Source organism: Anser brachyrhynchus (assembly GCF_964034855.1).
Source record: "Anser brachyrhynchus genome assembly, chromosome: 6".
In the NCBI taxonomy this organism is placed as follows: domain Eukaryota; kingdom Metazoa; phylum Chordata; class Aves; order Anseriformes; family Anatidae; genus Anser; species Anser brachyrhynchus.
Window position 1 is genome coordinate 24,672,030 of NC_137700.1, and position 18,668 is coordinate 24,690,697.

Genomic DNA, 18,668 nt, shown 5'->3' on the forward strand with positions numbered 1-18,668 from the left:
GGGGAGGGCAGCCTGGCTGCGGGCCCTTCAGCAGCCCCATGTGCCTCAGCTATCCCCAGCGTCACCTCTGGGCGAGCCTGGGGGAAAAACCACAGCACACGCAAGAACTGAAGAGCAAGTTTTACTTCAGTAACCGACAGAAGAAGCTGTACAAAGGTTTTTCTCCCCCTCCCCGAGCCGCCTGGGGCAGGGGTGGATTTTTCTTCTTTTTTTTTTTCTTTTCTTTTTTTTTTTTTTTTTTGCAATAGACTCAAAAGAGCAGAATAAAAAGTTTGACACATTCGCAAAGTCAGTGCTGAAAACAGCCGGGTCCCGTGCGGCCAGAACAGCGTGTGTTTGCAGCCCCTACCCTCAGCCCTTCTGCTGGCCCCGGCGCTGGACCCCTCTGCTTGCACCCTCAGCGCTCCTGCAGCCACGCGTGAGCACCAGCACCCGCTGCTGACCAGCGCCCTCCAGCCTCACTCACCCTGCAGGCGAGCCTGCTGCCTGCCGGGGGAAGGACAGACCCTGTGGCTGAAGGATGGGCTCCAGCCACCGCTCCTCCTCCTCTAGCTCAGGACCTCACAGCTCCACCCGCACGTCGGACCAGCACTCAGTTCTGCATCCTCCAAGGCCCCCGCGATGCTTTGGAGCAGTGGCACGGGAAGGAAAGCCCCCGTCCCTGTTGCCACGATCACGTGCACGCTGCTGCCCAATGCACCCCTCACACCCAAGCACAGCCAAGGGGCACGGTCAGACTGGGGGGGCTGTGCCCATGTTTGCCAAGCACACAGCAAGCGGTGCTCGGTGGCGGTGCCTGCGGGGCTGGCTCTCTCCAGGAAGGCTGCTGGTGCAGGACGGGTGAGGACGAGCTGGCCTGGCACAGGCTGCATGGCTCGCAGCAGTGCGCACAGGCGCGACGCTGGGCTCGCTGCCCAGGGAGGCTCTGTGTCCCCCCCCAAGGCCATGTAAAAACCTCTCTCCCCCTGCCAAGAGCGCAGTGTCTACAGGAAATGGCTGGGTTTGTTTTTTTTTTTGTTGTCTTTTTTTAAACAGTTCCCAAAAAAGCATCAAAATTAGCCCCCAAAAAACTCCCTGTTGGTCAGCTCGATCTGGTACTAAAAAGTGCAAAACTGTATCACAAAAACCGTTCAAAAGTTGTAAGAAAGCAGGAGGCGTGGGAGCAGCTGGGGCAGCAGGAACGGAGCCCTGTCCCCCCCCCACCCCAGCCACCAGCCCTCGGGGATGGGGCTAGGGCCAGGGCCAGGGCCGGCACGCGGGGCGCTTGGATGGCTCCTCTCTGCCCAGTCCCATCTTTCCCACACGGCACAACGGCGCTGGAGGAAAGCAGCTGCTGGCTGTGCTGCGTTCGGTTCTCACACCAAGGAATGTAGCCCAGTCGGCAGGGTTCAGTCCCGTCTCCTCCGTGAGGCAGGGGGGCTGGAGGGGAGTCTGCAGCCAAGCGCAGAACAAGGAGGGGCAGGAATGAGTCTGATGGGGCAGCTCCCACCGGCAGCGCCTGGGGCCGGTCCTGTCCTGCACCGGTCACCAGCCAAGGGGCCACCGGGCTGGTGCTGGCGGCTGGGGAAGGCTGTCCCCACCCCAGCGCGTGCCCCAAGAGGATGGACTCATGGAGGGTCCCGGCGGGCACGTGGCGCCCACCCCAGTGCCAGGGGGCAGGATGGGAGCTGCAGCGTGGGCGGCTGATGCCCCTGGCTTACGATTTCTGGGGGTGGCCGGGGGGCTGGCGGCTGGCGCGCTCCGAGACGTTGCGCTTCACCTTGGTGCCCGTGCTGGAGGGCTCGGCGTTGAGCGAGGGGCTGGAGCGGGATTTTTTCAGGCCGTCGTCCTCGCCGCCTGCTGCATCGAAGAGCGTGGACTCGAACGCCGCCAGGTCCTCAGAGCCGGCCTTCAGCTTGGCCCGCAGCAGCATGGCATAGGTGCCGTAGCGGGATTTCTGGGGACAAAGAGAGCAGTGGGGGTAGCAGGGCAGTACCCTTCCAGCCAGCATCCTGCTCATGGCCCCTCCACCCCATCCCGGAGGTTTAACGCTCTCTCTTCCCTGGTGCTTCCCACCAGGGGCCCACAGCGAGCTGAAAGCCCTGTGGCATGCCCTGTCCAGCCCCCCGCCCTGGGAGCCCCTTACCCACGGTGGGGAGCTGAGGGGGGGCAGAGCATGGCAGCAGTACCAGAAGCCAATACAGTTCAGCTATGCAGGCAGGAGAGTCCCCAGCACTTGGTGGGGGCCCAGAGCCTGCAGTGGTGGCACAGGGGCCGTGGGTTCTCCCAGCTCACCTCAAACTCCAGGTACTCCTCCTTCTGCTTCAGCTCCTCGTACTCCTTGCCCTTCACCTTCTTCTCTGGCAGTGAGGAGCGGTGCTCCAGCAGCTCCGCTGACATCGCCTTGAACTTGGTCTCATGGCTCTTTACCTGCTCGTCCTGGGGACAGGTGACACCACATCAGCACCCCGTTCCCCTCACCTCTTGGCTGCAGGCAGCTGGGGCCGGGGCTGGCGTGATTTTCCCCTTCCAAGTCCAGCCAGGGTCTCAGCTGCTGCCCCTGGCTTTCCAAACGTGGCAGACCAAAGCACAGGCCCTTTGGGGAAATTTCCTCCTGCCTCATGGTGGGCTGGCTGCAGTCTTAGAGCAGAATTTAATCTCCTCTAAAACTAGGCTGTTTTTTTTTAATCCTTTCTGCTCTATGAATAACTGCAGTGGCACAAGTGAGAGCCAGCTAATCCCCCTGCCCGGTGTCCTGTCAAGGTCCTGGCCGTGCCACGGGCCCCTCTCAGGGCAGGCAGGTGGACCATGCTCGTCTCCACAGCCTAACGCCATCGCCTGCCTCTTGTCCCCACGTCGAGGGACGAGCCCCCCTCACCCCCTGCCCCGGCCCACCTGGGACAGCCGGGTGCAGGAGCTGGGCAGCAGCGGGCGGCTGAACTTCTTCTGGGAGCCGATGGCGGCGGGGAAGGGGGGCGCGGAGAACATGGCGGCCACCACGTTGATGCGCGTGATCCACGAGTGCATCTGCTCGGGGTTCCTGGGGACAAAGGCCAGCACAGGCGAGCTTGGCTCCGCTCTCCCTGCCAGCCCCAGAGCACCAAGGCCAGAGGGACCTGCCCCAGAGAGGAGCCTGGTGGTCCCTGCTGGCCCCTGGCTCTACTCTCCCTTCTAGATAGGGCCAGGACGCGGCCCTAAGCCCCGTCCCACCAGCACCACAGGTGAGCCAGCTGCTGGGGCCTCCACAGCACAGCCCGCCCCGCTGAGCCCCTGCTGCCCTGCGTGGGTCCTGGGGCACTCACTGTGCTTGGAAGAGGAAGACCCTCCAGTCGGCTGTCCTGAGGTAGAAGACATTGGGTCTCTTGCTGTAGTCAGACGCCCGCGTGGCGAGCGAGTGGTGGATGCTAATGGCATTCTTCAGCTCCTCTTCTGCCAGCGCCTTCCCCGGCTTATACTCCTCCTGCAAGTCACGGGGCGCGTCAGAGCCAGCCGGAGGCAGCGCCCACTGCAACCTGGTGCTACGACGTAGTGAGGCTTGGAGGTCAGCCTCCACCAGGCTGCTGCAGGGCTCTGCCACCAGCTCGTGCTGCACCCATGGGATGAGCTGTGCCACTCGGGCCCCTGGGCTTGGGGACAGGAGCACCGTGGCTTTCCCCCTTTCCCAGCAGCTGGGCAGCATGTCAGCAGCCTCCCCAGTGCCCCCAGCCCCAGGTGGCCCCGAACGCGGGCGGTCCCGCCGCTCCCTACCTTCTGCAGGTAGAGGATCATCCCCTTCAGGATGGCGTGGAAGGGTTTCCAGCCGCGCTTCCCTCGGGGGGCTGTGGGAGAAGAGAGCAGCCCAGGCCTCAGTCCCGGCGCTGGGCAGGGCGATGCCAGCTCCCCCTCCCTCCAGCGAGCCCTGCCATGCCGCACGCCAGCCCACCCCAGGGACGGGCGGCACGCCAGCACTGTCCCCACGCACCTGAGCCCGTGCCGGGCACGCGGCTGGCAGATGGAGCTGCCGGGGGGCAGGGGGGGCTGCTGCCGCCCCCCAGGGCTGGCACCTCGCTGCCTGCACAGCCAGGGATGGGGGCAACGTGGTGCTGCCCACCAGGTAATGCTGGCTCGGGAGGGCAGCAGCGCCTGATCGGATCAAGGTGGCATTAGAAGGCCAGGGCTTAGGGAGGATTTTGCAGTGGGAATGGGGAACGTGCCTGGCAGCGCAGAACCTGAGGCATGACCCTTCTGCAGCACCACAGGACACCCTTCCCTTTCTCTCAGCACCCCACAGTGGGGCTTTGTCCTCCAGGGAGCCCAACGCACCCCCTGCCCTCCCAGCTCTGTGGGAAGAGGGAAGCCTTCAGCCCCCCGAGCCTGTGGGGTGAGTTACACCCCTCACAGCCCGATCCACGTGGTGCCGGGGCTGATGCTGGAGGCTGGTTTGATGCTACTTGGAGATTTCATGGGGTGACCCTTGCCCCGCTCCCACTGTCAGGATTTCTGGAGCTCTCTGGTGCCCCAAGCCCCCCTCACAGACACCTACTTTTCTTGCAGTCAGGATCAGCGTGGATCTTGCGCACTAACAGTCCGTGCTTGTAGGTGGCGATGCTGGAGTCCTGGGAGAAGTCCAGGAAGGGGTTACTGCAGCTGCTGATGCGCTTGATGGACTTGGGTTTGGGGTCAGCCAGCTCCGAAAGGGACTTCCTCAGCTCCTCCTCATCTCTGCCAGGTACAGATTTGTTGGGGAAGGTGTTTGTTACCTTGCCGGGGACAGCAAACACCAAGCCTCCCACTCGCAGCAGACCAGGCTGAGCAGTTTTTCCACACCACTGGAGAGCATCCCGTAGCCTGGCCAAGCCTCTGTGCCCCCACTAGGCTGGCATCCGCAGTGCTGCTGGGATGAGGCACGGGGGTGTCTGCTGCTGCTGGCTCGGGGGGGGGTCCCTGCCCGCCCTCAGCAGTGAGGAGCCTTTGCGGACAGGTGGACTGATGCTGGCCAGCCTGATGAGCCGCAGGCCATGGAGGAGCAGTGCCCTGGGGCTCGGCACCTCCGCAGCCCACCTTGCTGGGGGACCAGACCCTGCTCACAGCCTCCCTCCAGATGATGCCCCCTCGCCCTTCGGGCAGGCTGCATCGCTGCCGCTCCCCCCGCCCCGGCACGGAGATGTGGGAGCCCAGAGCTGCGGCCTCCCCCCTCCCTCGTACCCGCTCACTGCTAATTAAACCCCTCAGCATCTGCCGGCGTCTCCATGGCAGCAGCCTGAGCGCATTGGCTCAGCGCTGGCGGTACCGCCGGGCTGATTAATCCCCGCAGCGCGGGCGCTGCCGCTCCTGCTGCTGGAGATGGCAGCTGTGGGCGAGGGCGCGGGCGCCGGGCACGGCCACGGGCTGCCCGCTCCGACCCCGGGCACCGCTGCCGAGGTGCAGGGCAACACCCGGCACAGCCACAGCCACGGGGAGCCGGCCTCGGGCAGCCCTCCCCCAGCTGCGGGGTCCCCATCGAGGTGCCGTGCTGGGAGCAGAGGGCTGAGCACCCACTGCTGCTCTCCGGGCACCCCCATCCCCGTCCCGTGCTCCCGCTCCCCTCCTACAGCCCCACAGGAGCATCCACCCCGCCGATGTGGCCCCTGGGCTGCGGGATGCTCTGGGGGGGTGGCGAGGAAGCCCCCCGCCTGCAGGGTGACCCCACGCCTGCCCAGCCGGTGTCCCCCGTGGGATGCTCACATGGCCCACTGCAGCTTCTCGTTCTTGATGGAGCCGTACAGCGCCTGCGGAGAGAAGAGCGGGGTCAGTCGGCCAGCGGGGCCCGACTCAGGGGAGCTGCACGGAGCAGAGGGAGCACTGAAGGTTTTGGCAACCCCAGGCCAATCTGTCTTAGGTGCAGCCCTTCTTTCTTGGCATCAGCGTTGCCGACAGCCTGGCCCGTCTGTACACACCAGCTGGCTGGCATCGTTTCAGGGCTTACAGCTACCTTCTCCCGGGCACCTGCAGCCCCAGGCACGACTGGGGCACCGTGCAGGGTCACGGCACAGGCTGCCTCCCCTCCCACCTGACAGCGGCACAGAGCTGCGTGAGTTTTACCCGACAGCTCCAAGCCCTCAGGAGAGCTGGTTCTCCCCGCGCCAAGGTGAACCAGGCTGGCCAAAGGGACAGCTTTCAGGAGACGTGGGCCACAGGCGAGCCGGCCTTTGGGCTGGGACTGCAACGCTGCACGTCTGTCCCCAGCTCCGTGAGACGTCAGCCTGCAGCAGGGCCCCCAGAGCACTCCTGCAGCCGACAGCTCGCAGCCCGCTCCTGGGCTGCCCCTCAGGACGGCTGCAGCCCGTCCTCCCTCCCCGCTCTCCAGTGCCTCCCAAACACCCTGAGCTTCCCCGCTGGCCCCAACCCTCGCAGGGTTCGGCAAGGCAGGGCCCGGCGCCGCGTTTCAGCACGGAAAAAGGCAAAGTCCATCTGCAGAGGGACAGCCTGGGGCCCCGTTCCCAAGCGTTTGTCCGGTCCGAGCTGGGCGCAAGCCACAGGCACTCAGCCCGGCTCTGCAGCACGGGAGGCTCTGGGGAGGCTTTCCAGCAGCGCTCACGCAGCACTCCAGATCAAGGAGCAGGACGGGTCTGGAAGGCTTCATCCTCGGAGGAAAATAATCGAGTTTCGCACAGACTGTTCAGGCAGCTGTCAACATCCATCTCCTGGCCCGAGACTGCCGTGGAGAGATCTTGCTGGTGGCTGATAAAGTACAACTGCAGGCTTGCAGGGACTCGCGAAACCCAGCCAGCAGGCAGGCCCAGGCAGTGTCTGGGGAGGACAAATCCATCATCCCCCAAGAGATGCAGTGGCCAGAACGGAAGAGGGACAAGGCTCGTTTCGTACGTCCTGCTCCAGGAAACGCTGGCTCAACACCAGCTTGTTTTTCAGAGGAGGAAAGGGAGCCCCCCTGTCCACAGATGAAAAACAGGGGTCAGCCGTCTCCTGGGAAGACAGGAGCCTCCCGGGGAGGGCACGGCCTCATTCCCCCACGGCAGGTTATACCCGCACCCCATTTACACCACCCTGGCACCAGAAGAGCAGGAGGTGGGAAGGAGGAACTGGCTGGTGGCTCGGCCAGAGGAGCACAGGCTGCAAAAAGGTCCTCCTCCTCTTTGTCGGGAAAGGAACCCAAGTCCTGCAAAACATAAACTGCTGTGAGGAAAGGGCAGGGGGGAGAAGCAGACTCCTGAGGCACAGCGGAGGTGATAAGGAATTGCCGGAGGAAACAGGAGGGAAGGGATCTCACTGACAGGGATGCAGCCGAGAGGTGCTGAGAAGAGAAACAAAAGTGTGGAAAAACGGCACGGAGAAGTTGAGACTGGAAACCAGGAGCTGCAGAAAAGCTCCTGAGAAAACGCTGCAAGGAGTCAGACGGGCACCAGGCCTCGGCTGCCGGCAGAGCGGGGAGGTCGGCCCTGCCCTGCCAGGGACGGGGACGTCAGGCAGCCACGCTGGGGTGCTGCAGGCAGGGTGGGACCGCAGAACCCGCTCCGTGCCGGGGGGCTGCGAGGCCCCAAAACCGAGCTCTGCTACAGCACCGAGAGCTGCCGGCAGAAGCTGCTCGCGGCGTAATTCTGAATGAAAACGACGCCTGCACAGTGCCGGAGAGCAGCCTGGCAGAGCGCAGCACTACAAAAACCTGGGCTCCGGGGCTGTCTGTGAACGCTTCAAAGGACGAACTGACTTGTGGCTTCAGGCGGCTCCAACACCCCGGTACAAGCACCCAGAGCATCGCACGAGCCTGCTGCGGGCAGGAGCTGCCATGCAGCCTCACCTCAGGCACGGGGCCACGGGCTGGCTCCTGCACCGGGAGCAGGAGGAGAGAAGCGGGAGGCTGGGGGGATGGAGAGGGCGATGCAAAGCCTCGCATCTACGCTTAGATCCTGCCAAGGCTCTGCCTGGCTACCCGCCATCCCCAGCTGACACCGGTTTCATGCCCTGTTGGAAACAAATCCGGTGGACTCAGCCCAGCTCCGAGCTGAGAAGATGCCCTGCAGCCACAAAGCCCGTTCCTGCTCTCCTGCTCCTGTGGCAGAACCGCTGCCTGTCCCAACACCAGTGGTGCGAGGACCACTTCTGGTGGGGCACAGCAGGCTCCTGAAGCCTAGCTCACGTCGGCTGCGTCGGCAGAGACCACAGACTCACAGCTCGGCTCTGCAGGTCCCTCTCTCCAGGCTGTCTCTCCTCCATGGGTTTATTTCCGAAGGGGCAAAAGGATGGCACCTCTCAGCATCTCTGAATTTGCAAGCACTGCCCAAGAGAAAGCAGGGTGCTGCCAGCAGAGGACTGACCCAACACATAGGTGGCTTTTTTGCTTGTTTCTCTTTTTTTTTCCCCCACCATCACAGGGTTATGAGCTCACTGCTGCAGCACGCACGGCAAGCCAGCCAGCCCTGCCCTAGACATGCGCAACACCAAGGAGACCTGGGGATACACTGTCCCAGCGGGGTTTCTAACCGAATCGACATTTTAATTCGGTGCCCCCTCTGACAGGGGGCTGACAGGATGTCCCCAAGTTCTGCTCTAGCAGATGTCTCCAGAGGGGTGGACAGGCTCTTGCCCAGCCTCAGCAGCACCCTGCAGGCAGGGCAAGGAGGAGCTGCATGGTCGACATCTCCCTTCACCCCTCTGCCTCAGGGGGAGCCCAGAGGAGGGCAGGTTCAGTGCTGGTTTGGGAGAAAGGCTGCAAGCAGCCCTGGACACAGCACTGGCACAGACGGGACTGCACTGAGGGCTGTAGCCCAGCATGTCCGTAACAGAGGAGTGTTAAGGCAGAAATTTTGGCAACAAGCGGAGGATTAACCCTTTCTGGGGTGCTTCCGTTAGGGATCGTAACTGTTTCGGACGTATTACAGTGACAGCCACAGCGTGCTTGTTGCTGTGCAGCGCAATGCTCGGCAGTCAGAGCTGCGAGATGCCCTGTGCAGGTCAAGATTTCTCCTCCTGCTGCCAGCCCTGTGAAAAGGCACGGCTCTGTGACATTTTGCACGACAGACTTCACAGCTACAAAGTGCCCTCCCTGCAGACATCCTCCCTCTCGCCGTGGCTGGCAGCATTTCAACATGAGAGCTCAATCGCTGGCTTTCCCCAACTTTTCCTTAGCAAAACATCTTTCTCTACACCCAGGCACAAAGCTTTGGCAGGTCCCCCGGGCAAGCAGACCCCTCAGCTGTGAGAACACGAACGGCACGGTCAGGCCAGGGCTGTATGGCAGAGGGAACAGCCCTCGGCTGTACCCTTATTCACCTCCACAGACACCCCGCCGCCTGTGCAGCACACACAAGCCATGCTCAAGAACACCCGGTCACCCCGTGCCCCCCTGCTCCCCTCACACAGGTGTCTCAGGAGGACAAAGCGCTGCCCCCAGACCTCCTCCTCTGCAGGGGGGCTCAGAGCAAAGACAGATGAGAGTGACTTGGGGACAGTGTCTTGTGCGTCACCTTCTGCCTCGCCGCAGGTGGGGGGGAGCAGCCACCCATCCTGCCACCCCAGGCTCCAAAAACCCTCCTTGCCCAGCCAGCTATGACCCCAGCTGGCAGCCCCCGTGCTCCCCACGTCCCTCAGCCCCACAGCGCGGGAAGCAAGGGCTGAGCATCTCCCTCCCAGCTGCTTGTTTCCTTCCATCCGAGTGCGTCACAACTTAATGCTGCCCCCAGACCGTACTGCGCTATGACAGCATCGCTGCTTCTCACGGCCGCGATGTCCCCACGGCTGCTGCTGGCCAGGGGGCAGCCCGGCCAGCAGCGGGGCACCCTGCCCGCCTCGCCCCAGCCCTGCTGCAGCACGGGGCTGGTGAGGACTCACTCTTGTCCCTGCTGTGCTGGACGCAGGCAGGACTGGGGCAGGACGTGCCCAGAGCAGCCTTTTTGCTTCTCCCCACCTAGAGCTGATGCGCACCAGCGTTAACTCCTCCAAGACCGATGCCAACCGACAGCGAGCAGGCTCCCGGCAGTAAAAATCCCCCCCTTTTTTTGTTTGTTTTTGTCCTGAGAGCCGCTCCTCGCTCCCCAGCCCCGCTGCCCCAGCCGGGTGCCCGTGTCCCCCGGCCGGCCGCCCGCAGAGCCTGCCGCTGCTGCCGGGCCGGGGGCAGGTCCCGGCGGCACGGCTCTGCCCCGGCTCTCCCCGCCGGGAGGTTTCCGAGCGAGCCCCGCCGCCAGCCCCCGACGCAGGGGGGTCCCGGGGGGCTGCGGGGACCGGGCACATCGCAGCGCGGCCGCCGGGGACACGGCGAGAGGCTCCGCTCCGCTCCGCCGGGCCGCCACCCCCCGGGGCGGGCGGGGAGCCGGGGCAGGGAGCCGTCTGTCCGCCCCTCCGCCCGTCCGTCCGTCCGCTGCGCACCCCCGGCGCCCCCCGCCCGCCCCGGCGCTTACCGGCTTCTTCTTGCGGCGGCTCTGCAGGCGGCTGACCACCAGGTCGGTGTACAGCACCGGCTTGAGGGTGCGGGAGCGCTGCGGCCAGCCGTAGCAGAAGGTCTCCACGCCGCGGTAGTTGCGCCCGTAGCGCACGGAGCACATGGAGCGGGACCGCATGCGCCCGGCGCTGCTGTTGATGCTGTTGACGCCGATCATCCTGCCGGCGGCGGCGGGGGCGGCCCGGCCCGGCCCTGCCCTGCCCTGCCCTGCCCGGCCCGGCACGGCCCGGCCCGGCCCCGCCGCTCCCGCTCCCCGCTCCCCGCCGCCGCCTGTTGAAGCCGGGCCGGGCCGGGCAGGGCTCGGCGGCTGCTGCCCGAGGGAGGCGGCGCCCCCTGCCTCAGCAGCCAATGGCGGCGGCAGCGGGGCCCGGCCGGGCCGAGCCGAGCCGAGCCGAGCGGGCTCGGGGCTCCGCCGGGGGGCGGGACGCGGCGCAGGGCTGCCCGCCCCAAAATGGAGGCGGCCCCCGGGGACCGCTCCGCTGGGGCGGCCCCGAAGGGCCCGGCCCCGCCGGGGGGAGGCTGGTGGCCGGCCTCGGGCGGCCTGCCCGGCCCCTGCCCGCCCTTGGCAGCGGGGCGGTGGTGGCACCTCAGGGGCTTCAGGGCAGGCGCCTGCCTGCCGGGCTTGCCACGGGCAGACCAAGCGCCCCCCTGCTGCTCCCTCCCATCCTCAAATGGCCGTCCTGCGCTTAGCCCCCTGCCCGTTCCTCCAGGGCCAGCCCAGGAAAATCCGTCTGGAGCTGCCTGGTGGGCTCAGGGCAGGACGGAGCTGCTCCAGGCAGCCGCTGCTGTGAGGAGCCGCAGGGCTGGGCGCTCCTGGAGCAGCGATGAGGATCGATGCGTAATCTGGTTAGGCTTGACTGAGTAGATGTGGCCGGCGGAGAAGGGGAAATTTTCCACTGTGCCGTAATTGCTTGGCGTGGTGACTGCCCTGCAAAACGTGTGAGGGAGCAGACCGGGTGCCTCCATGGGTCAGGTGTGCTGGGGGAGGGGGAGCAGGCCACCCCGGGGCTAGGGGGGCACCAAGGGCAGGGCAGCGAATTTACCCCAAGAAGGGTAAAGTCTGAAGAACGCAGGCAAAAAAATCCCCTGGGGGAGCAAACTGAGCAAACGCTCCCGTGATTGGAGCTCAGAGGTGGGAGCCGGGGCTTGCTTCCCACATCTGCTCATCGCTCACCCAGCGCGCTGAGCGTCTGATTGCTGTGCCTCCAAGCTGGGAAGTGGGGGCCCATCCTACCTTCCTCCCCCAGGGGACCTGCCTGCACTGAGATTTAATTCATTAACAGCTGTGAAATGCTCCAGGCTCCCAAGCTGGAAAGTAGCACAAATTTTGCTTGCTCCTGCATTTGCTAAGCAGCACGGGGGAGGGATGGGGTCTGGTTTGTCCGTGTTGTGTGGGTGAAGCCCCACCGGCAAAGCACAAGGTTAAGCTAAAGAATGAAGAAGATGTGGAAGATCTAAGTGATCTGCAAAGTGAGCAGTCAGGTAAAGGTCGAATCCATATCTGAATGCAACATACAACCAACAACAGTGGAGAAAACCCCAGGGGGCCTGGGCTAAAATCACACTTACAAGAGAACAGCACAGTCTCAGGGCTGAGCTAACCACGGTATCACCAGCTCTAGTATGTCCTGTTTGCATCCTTCCTCGCCGATCAGGCACTTGTATTTGTTTGGCCACAGGAGTGAAGGCCAAACCTGCAGATGCGGGCATCCTTGGGGACAGGGGCCCCTATTACGTGGGCTCTTACATCCCCAGCACGGTCCCCTACCTACCCTGGAGATGAGGACACCCAAGCCCGCGCGCTGGGCAGCCCTGCCTGCAGAGCACAGCTCTTCAGGGATGCTTCGGAGCAAGGGGAGACGGTTTCCAGCAGCAGGATTTGCCTGCAGGTACAGCATCACTGCCTTAGCTCCGGCAGCAGGGGCACAGCGAGGCACTGCCAGTGAGGGGCACGTGGTGCTCAGTTGTAAAAGCACAAGCTTTCGAGTGTTTTGGTTTCTTCTGCTGAAAACTGTGAGTGTTTACGTGCATTACATCGTAGCAGATAAAGTTCTTGTCTGACTCAAGCTGCCACCCGCTCTCAGGCATCGTGCTGTTTGTCTTGGGGCTTCCTGCAGTCAGAGATGAGGGGAGGGCCCCATGGGTCTCCCTTCCAGATGCTGTCCCCAGAGTCATGGGGAACGGTGGCCTTGTGTCCCCTGCAGCCACCTAGGTCCTGTCCTGATGTCCCCATCTGTCTGCTTTCCAGTCCCCCAGCTGTGGGTGGGGGTCACCTCAAGCTCCCTGGCTCTGAAGTCTGTGGGTTAGCAACCTGTGCGATTCCCCCAGGCAGGCTTGGGAAGCCTCTGGGACCTTTCTTCAGCACTGCTGGAGCTGCCCATGAGCCACCTCTGAGCTTTGGGAAGCTCCTCTGAAGCCTGCCAGCCCTTCCCCTCCCCTGCTGCCCTTAGGAAACGTGTGTGCTCCTGCAGAGCTAAAATTAGCTAGCCAGCTGTGTGGCACGCTTGCACAGGAGCTTCAGTCCCCAGGCAGGGGATCCAGGTCTGCCAAGGAGGCAACATCCTATATAGGCCAACGGGGCCAGCACAGGCTACTGCAGGGAGGAGGGAGGCTTTCCCCATTTCTCTGCTGCCCAAGCCTTCAACAGGACCAAAGCTCCAAGGAGCCAAAAGCATGCAGTTGGCAGAAGGGAGAGGGCGTCTCCTCCAGATAAGCCTGGCAAAGGCTACCCAGGAGTGGCACTGCCCCACTGCCCCCCTGCCCCTTCACACACCTCTACTTGCCAGCCCCCTCCCCAGCACTTTCCCGAAGCTCTGCTCTCCCTTGCATGGACAGGAGCTCCCCAAGGGGATCAGTGCCAGGGAGCGATGGAGGAGCTGCAGCCTGCCCCTTGCGCAGCGCCTCGGCGGTGCCTTTTGCTCCCACTCCCCAGCACGGTGCTGATACAGAGGCGTCTGAAAAGCGGCTGTGGGAAGCACCGCAGCTGCAGAGGGAACAGGCCATTTTTAGCAGCTCAGCCCCCCCACTGCAGGGTTGCAGGCAGAGCTGCGCGGGGACGTGCTCCCGCCTCAGCTGGCGCAGCGCTGCAGCCCCCGGCCCCAGCAGCGCTGGTTCTGCCAGGCACAAAGCTTGGCCCTGCCAACACAAAGCCTGTAGACTGCAGCGGCTGCTCGCTGCCCTGTCTCACACTGGTTGAGACCTGACAAGATAATGCGATGGCGCGTGCTTGAGTACTTTCTGGGTGGAAGTTTAGCACAGGTGCTGCAGCACCCGCACTGCAGGTACCCCGCTGCGGGGTGCCGGGGGCTTCAGGAGCGGCGTGCTGAGGGGCCCGCAGAGTTTGGATGCTCCTGGACAACACGGCACAGGGGGACAGATGCTCAAGGTTCTGATTTTGGACATTTCTATTCCATTTTGGGTGCTTAAAGTCTTTTCTGGAGCTGGGTTTAAAATTAGGGAAGAATTTTTTCTGAGTGACTCCTTTTAGTGGAGAAGCGTGGGCTGGGAGGGAGGACAGCCCTATTGAGAGCTGCTGGTAACCCCTTAATGATGGGGCGAGCGGCACAGCCAGGAATAGACCCACAAAGGCTGAAAACAGAGCTCAGCTTTTCACCCCACGTTGCCTTTTTTTGTAAGCCGCCTCCCACAGGAGTGGCTCCGGCACCCTGTAGGAACCCATTTCCCACATCCCGAGTGTTTTCCGACTGCAGCGCTTCACAGACACTGAAGGTTTCTGCCCTGCGGGTCCCACGGGGCCCAGCGGCCCATGACGGAGCCGCCAGCTCAGCCTCAGCGAGCACCGGGCCCCCGGTGAGCCCTCACTCACACCCCGGAGCCAGTGCCGAAGCCATTTCCCCGGCTCACGCATCAGCCTCAAGGTCAGGCCGTCCCCGCCGGCAGCGGAGCCGCGCTGCAGCCAGCAGGCGACTCCTCCCTTACGCACGCAGCAGCTGAGCTGCGCCGCTCCTGCCTTGGCCGGGAGGCTCGAGAAATGGCCACGAGGGATGAGAAACCATCGGTGTGGGGGCACAAGGTGCCGCTGCGTGGCCGTGCCCCCACAGCCACATCCTGATGACCCGCAGTGCCGGCATGGACTGGGGTGGCCAGAGGAGCTGGCTCGAGGTGGAGACTCCCAGCGCTCCTGGGAGGAGGAGGCCAGCCTCCTTCCCTGCCTCACTCACCCAGGAAGGAGCCAGCACAGGCTGTTGTCCCCAGACCCCATCTGTGGCCGGGCACGGTCACCCCCCAACGCACTGCCCCCTTCCCACCTCCGACCAGCACCCCAGGGTGCTCCAGGACCATGGAGGCCAATGCCACCCCTTCCCTCGCCCATCCAGAGGCACCTCACAGCTCCTGTAGCTTTGGCCAGACCTGTCCCTGTAAATGGGAACCGGGTCCCGCAGGGAGGTGACAGGGCTGCCCCAGCCACACAAGTGCAGGGTACTCCCAGCTCCAGGGTTTCAGCCACCGGCCCACCCTCGCCACTGCTGCGCCTTGCCCACGTCACCAGCAGTGGGGTAGATGGCTCTGCTCCCTGACCTCAGCAACGCAGGAGGAAAGCTGTGGGCCAAGGGAACACCACTGATCCTGCCTACCCCGACAGCCTGACACAAGCATGAGGAAGGACACATTCATTGCATCCCATGGGGCCATCTGTATGATCCTACCCGAAGCTCTTGCCCTTGTTCTCGTGGCTTAGTTGGCTAGAGAGAGCAACCAAATTTACCTTGAGCAGCTCCTTGGGGAAGTCAGTGCCTCCGTTGAGCCCCTCCAAGTTGCCAATGAAGTCGGAGCAGGACATTCTCTTCCCGATGTTCTGGGGGAGCCAGGGGAAGAGAAACGTGGGGTTTACCTCTGGGCTGGGGGGCTGAAGCTGGCTGGAGAAGGCTCCCACAGCCCAGGAACAGACCCCGGTCTGCTGCAGAGCGAGGGACCGGACAGGCCTCAGGGAGGTGTGGAAAGCTGCCTGTTGTGCTTAGACTCCGGGAGTTTTAGAAAGCTTCTTTTCTCTAAGCTTGGTGCCACCTGCTCCCAATATCAGCTGGTTTTGGAGTCTCACTCCCACCCTCTCTCCCCATCCACTTTCCTCTTCTCTCCTTCCTCCCCCTCCATATCCTCCAGCTCAGCCTGTCTCCCCCAAGGCCCCGTTATCCACCTCCTCATTCAGGCCTTCTCCTCTCTCCTCACAGCCACCTTGGGGGTGCTCAGCCCCTGCAGGTGCAGGGAGCAGTGCACAGCCCCTGCACCTCCTGCGCACGTGGCTCTGCCCTTGGGAAGTCCTTGCTCTTCCCTGGCCACCTATGGTTGAGGCCGCGGGGGCGGAAAGGGCAGGGGACAGATGGGGCTAATGGCAGAGGGAACTTACGTGTCCGTGCAGATCTGTGTTTAGCAGCATCAGGGCACAGGTCAGGGTGTGGGCTCCGTCTGCAGCACAAGCACAGGACAGGAATTAGAGCCCTCGGGAACAGACCGAGCCCAAGGCAGCCCTGAGCCCGCTCCTCCCAGCCCGGGCACGTGGGGCACACAGCATCAGCACGGTGCTGGCAGCACGCAGGCGAGTAGGTAGGAGGCCACTGGATTAAAGCTAGTCCGAAACCTGCGCGTACAGGCTCCCCTCCAGCCCTGCAGCCCCGACAGCCAGGCAGTGATGCTGCAGCTAACATTGTCCAGCTCCTAGCAGGGGCAAGGTGGGAACGGCACAGCCCTCTTCCAGCCAGCCAGCCAGAATCTCACCTGCCCACAGAGCCAAACCAGAGCAGATTCAGCACGTGAACACACACAGGGGGAGCGTACAGACGTGAAACACTGAGGTGAAACAGTACAGACTGGGTGCTCCTCTGTGCCGCCCGGGGTTGTCTCACCTGGCTGTTCCCTGAGGTCTGAGAGCTGGGCTCTGTGTGGTGGGGAGGGCCTCCTCTCGCCTCCCGTGCTAATCTGCTCAAGGGCAGAATTAAGGATGCGTTGAGCCCTAATTATGCATCTTCCATCTAGAGCAGTATTTTTTTTTTTAAGTCTAAAGTGCCTGTCACTTGAGGGAAATGACAACATCTCCATAACAGGGGCTGACTCCTAAGGCGTCAGTTCACGCTCTCAGACTGCTTTCTAGTTTCAGTTGGAGCACCTTCACTGAGTTGACGAACACATGTGCTCTCCTGAGCGAACACATGCACACCCACACGCACACTCATACACACACAGACAGTCTCTTACCCTCAGAGGAGATGGCATTGGGATTGCACTCGTAATAGCGCTGGGAAAAATGAGCCAGCACTCGCTCCCGCTCTTGTGTCTCTCCCATCAAGGCCAGCTCCTTCAGAAAGGACCTGAAGAAGCAGCAGCAGCGTTGGCCACACATGAAGCCTACCAGCAGCTCCTCGAACCCACCCTTTGCTTTCTGCCCCCTCCTGGAGACCCGGCGTGTGCCAGATGAAGCCCTGCCCTCACACAGCCTTCCCAGCCAGCTGCAGGACCCCTCTTAAGCCCACAACATCCCACCCTGCTGGCACATCGCAGAGACCTACACTGGGCCCTAGAAACTACCCTGGGGGAGATCAGGTCAACACCACGAGGATCTGGGCTCAGGGCCTGGAAACCCTGTCCTAGCTGTTCCTGACTGGTAAGTTAAGACCAGGGACGGTCTTTCAGTGTGGCTGAGAGACCACTTTGGGGATCGACACTCCCTGATTAAGAGGTAAGAGGATCTCTGTCTGGCAGCCGTGGGGTCTGCCTGCTCCTGCAGGTCTCTGCATGGGTGAAGAGCTGCAGAGGGCACAGTCTGCTGGGACCCACTCAGGTGGCCACAACACATGCACACGTCCACACGCAGTCCGCCTGACCTGAGAGCCTGGTCCAGACTCATCCCCGTGAACACGAAGAACTTCAGGTATTCCCCTGCCACCATCTTGCTGAACTCGTTGCTGAAATACAAAGGGGGGAGCGAGAGTGGGATCGACCAGACTGGGGGCATGGCAAAATGCAGAGGGTGGGGTGGATTCCAGCACGCTGGGAACTTCCCTGGAGACATGAAGGCAGGGCTGTGGGAAGCGTGCTGGGGACAGAGTCCCCATGTCCCAGAGTCCCATGAAACTCACAGGGGCTACCCACAGATCCAGTGGGAATACTCAGCATGGGGAAGCTAGAGCTGGAAGGGCCCCCAAGAGGTGTCCCCTACACCTTACTGAAGGTGCCTGAGATGCAGTTGTGGTAGGAAGGTACAAAACCCGGATGTATCATAGGTGTTGAGACCTTTAGAGGGAACACCTGGTATGGACAAGCTGTCACTGGGGGGCTTTGGGGCCCTGCCAGCCCAGTGCCCCACGAGGGCAGCAGCTGTGGGAGCACCAGAGGTGCAGGTGGGAGGAATGATGCCTTTGCAGAACGGGCCGTTCCTTGCGAATACCCACACGTACTTCTTCCCCAGGTGGCGGGCCACATCTGCTTTTTTAAAGCCATCCAGGTTGTAGAGCCTCTTGGCCAGGCGCTTGGCAGCCTCCAGGTCAGCCTTGTGCCCGTTGGAGAGGGTGTCTGTGCTGCCCAGGGCCAGCTGCTCCATGCTGTCCATTTCCGAGTCTGAGTCAGAAACCAGCTGGCTCAGGGGATGGTCGCTGCAATGGAAAGGGACACACCACGTTAGTCTGCCACGGGTCCCCTGCTTGTTCAGCTTCTCAGGAAACACACGTCCTCACCCTGCTTTGGAGGTCAGCTACTCTGCTGGGCTGCGTTACGAACACTACTGGTTAGAAATGCTCACAGGTCGGGGCTGGGTGCTAAGGGAAGGCTTGGAGATGTGGCTGGAAGAGAGATGAGGTGACAGGATGCTTCTGGTGACTGATGATGGGACCAAGTCACTCAAAACCACGTCCAAAGTGGATGCGGGGAGACAGGACAACTGTTCCAAAGTCCCCCCTGAGCCTGCGAGACTTCGTGTGTGGGCTCGGGCTCTGCCAAGCCCAGCTGCAGCTGAGACTTGGAGCAGAAACATGTGCACATTACATGCTGTATTCTATATATACGCTCATTTTTTAACCTGGACAAACTCCTCATGCTGCTCTCGAGTGCAGTTTCGACCCAAGACAAGAAGACCGTAATTCTTTCACTTGGCTTTTCTCCTCTGGTAACTTCAGAGCACAGCAAAAAAAACGAGGAACAGAGAGCGAGGATGAAGGCAAACACCGCGGCCCCCGGCTCACGGCATGGTGTGCTGTCTTCTCCGGGCTGCCCCTCAGCTCTCACCCCATCAGGCCTTACATGGCTGTGCTACGAGCACTCTCTTGGCTTC

General features: G+C 62.7%; 1 protein-coding gene across 5 annotated transcripts in view; it reads right to left on the reverse strand.

The window, feature by feature from the left end:
• Window positions 1-105: 105 nt before the first annotated feature.
• Window positions 106-18,668, reverse strand: part of PSD (pleckstrin and Sec7 domain containing) — a 36,882-nt gene continuing 18,319 nt past the window's right edge. For 3 of the 5 annotated variants that reach the window (XM_080598201.1, XM_080598200.1, XM_080598198.1), the window contains 12 exons: window positions 17,800-17,994; window positions 17,227-17,307; window positions 16,601-16,713; window positions 15,756-15,814; window positions 15,117-15,206; window positions 5,683-5,726; window positions 4,502-4,680; window positions 3,727-3,797; window positions 3,282-3,439; window positions 2,875-3,019; window positions 2,275-2,418; window positions 106-1,936 (listed from right to left, as the gene is read on the reverse strand). In XM_080598201.1, coding sequence (XP_080454327.1) covers window positions 1,697-1,936; window positions 2,275-2,418; window positions 2,875-3,019; window positions 3,282-3,439; window positions 3,727-3,797; window positions 4,502-4,680; window positions 5,683-5,726; window positions 15,117-15,206; window positions 15,756-15,814; window positions 16,601-16,713; window positions 17,227-17,307; window positions 17,800-17,994 — 1,519 coding nt within the window. In that variant the 3' untranslated portion in view covers window positions 106-1,696. Of the gene's footprint in view, window positions 1,937-2,274; window positions 2,419-2,874; window positions 3,020-3,281; window positions 3,440-3,726; window positions 3,798-4,501; window positions 4,681-5,682; window positions 5,727-15,116; window positions 15,207-15,755; window positions 15,815-16,600; window positions 16,714-17,226; window positions 17,308-17,793; window positions 17,995-18,668 lie in introns of all 5 variants that reach the window. The other 2 variants (XM_080598199.1, XM_080598202.1) reach the window with 1 other exon arrangement.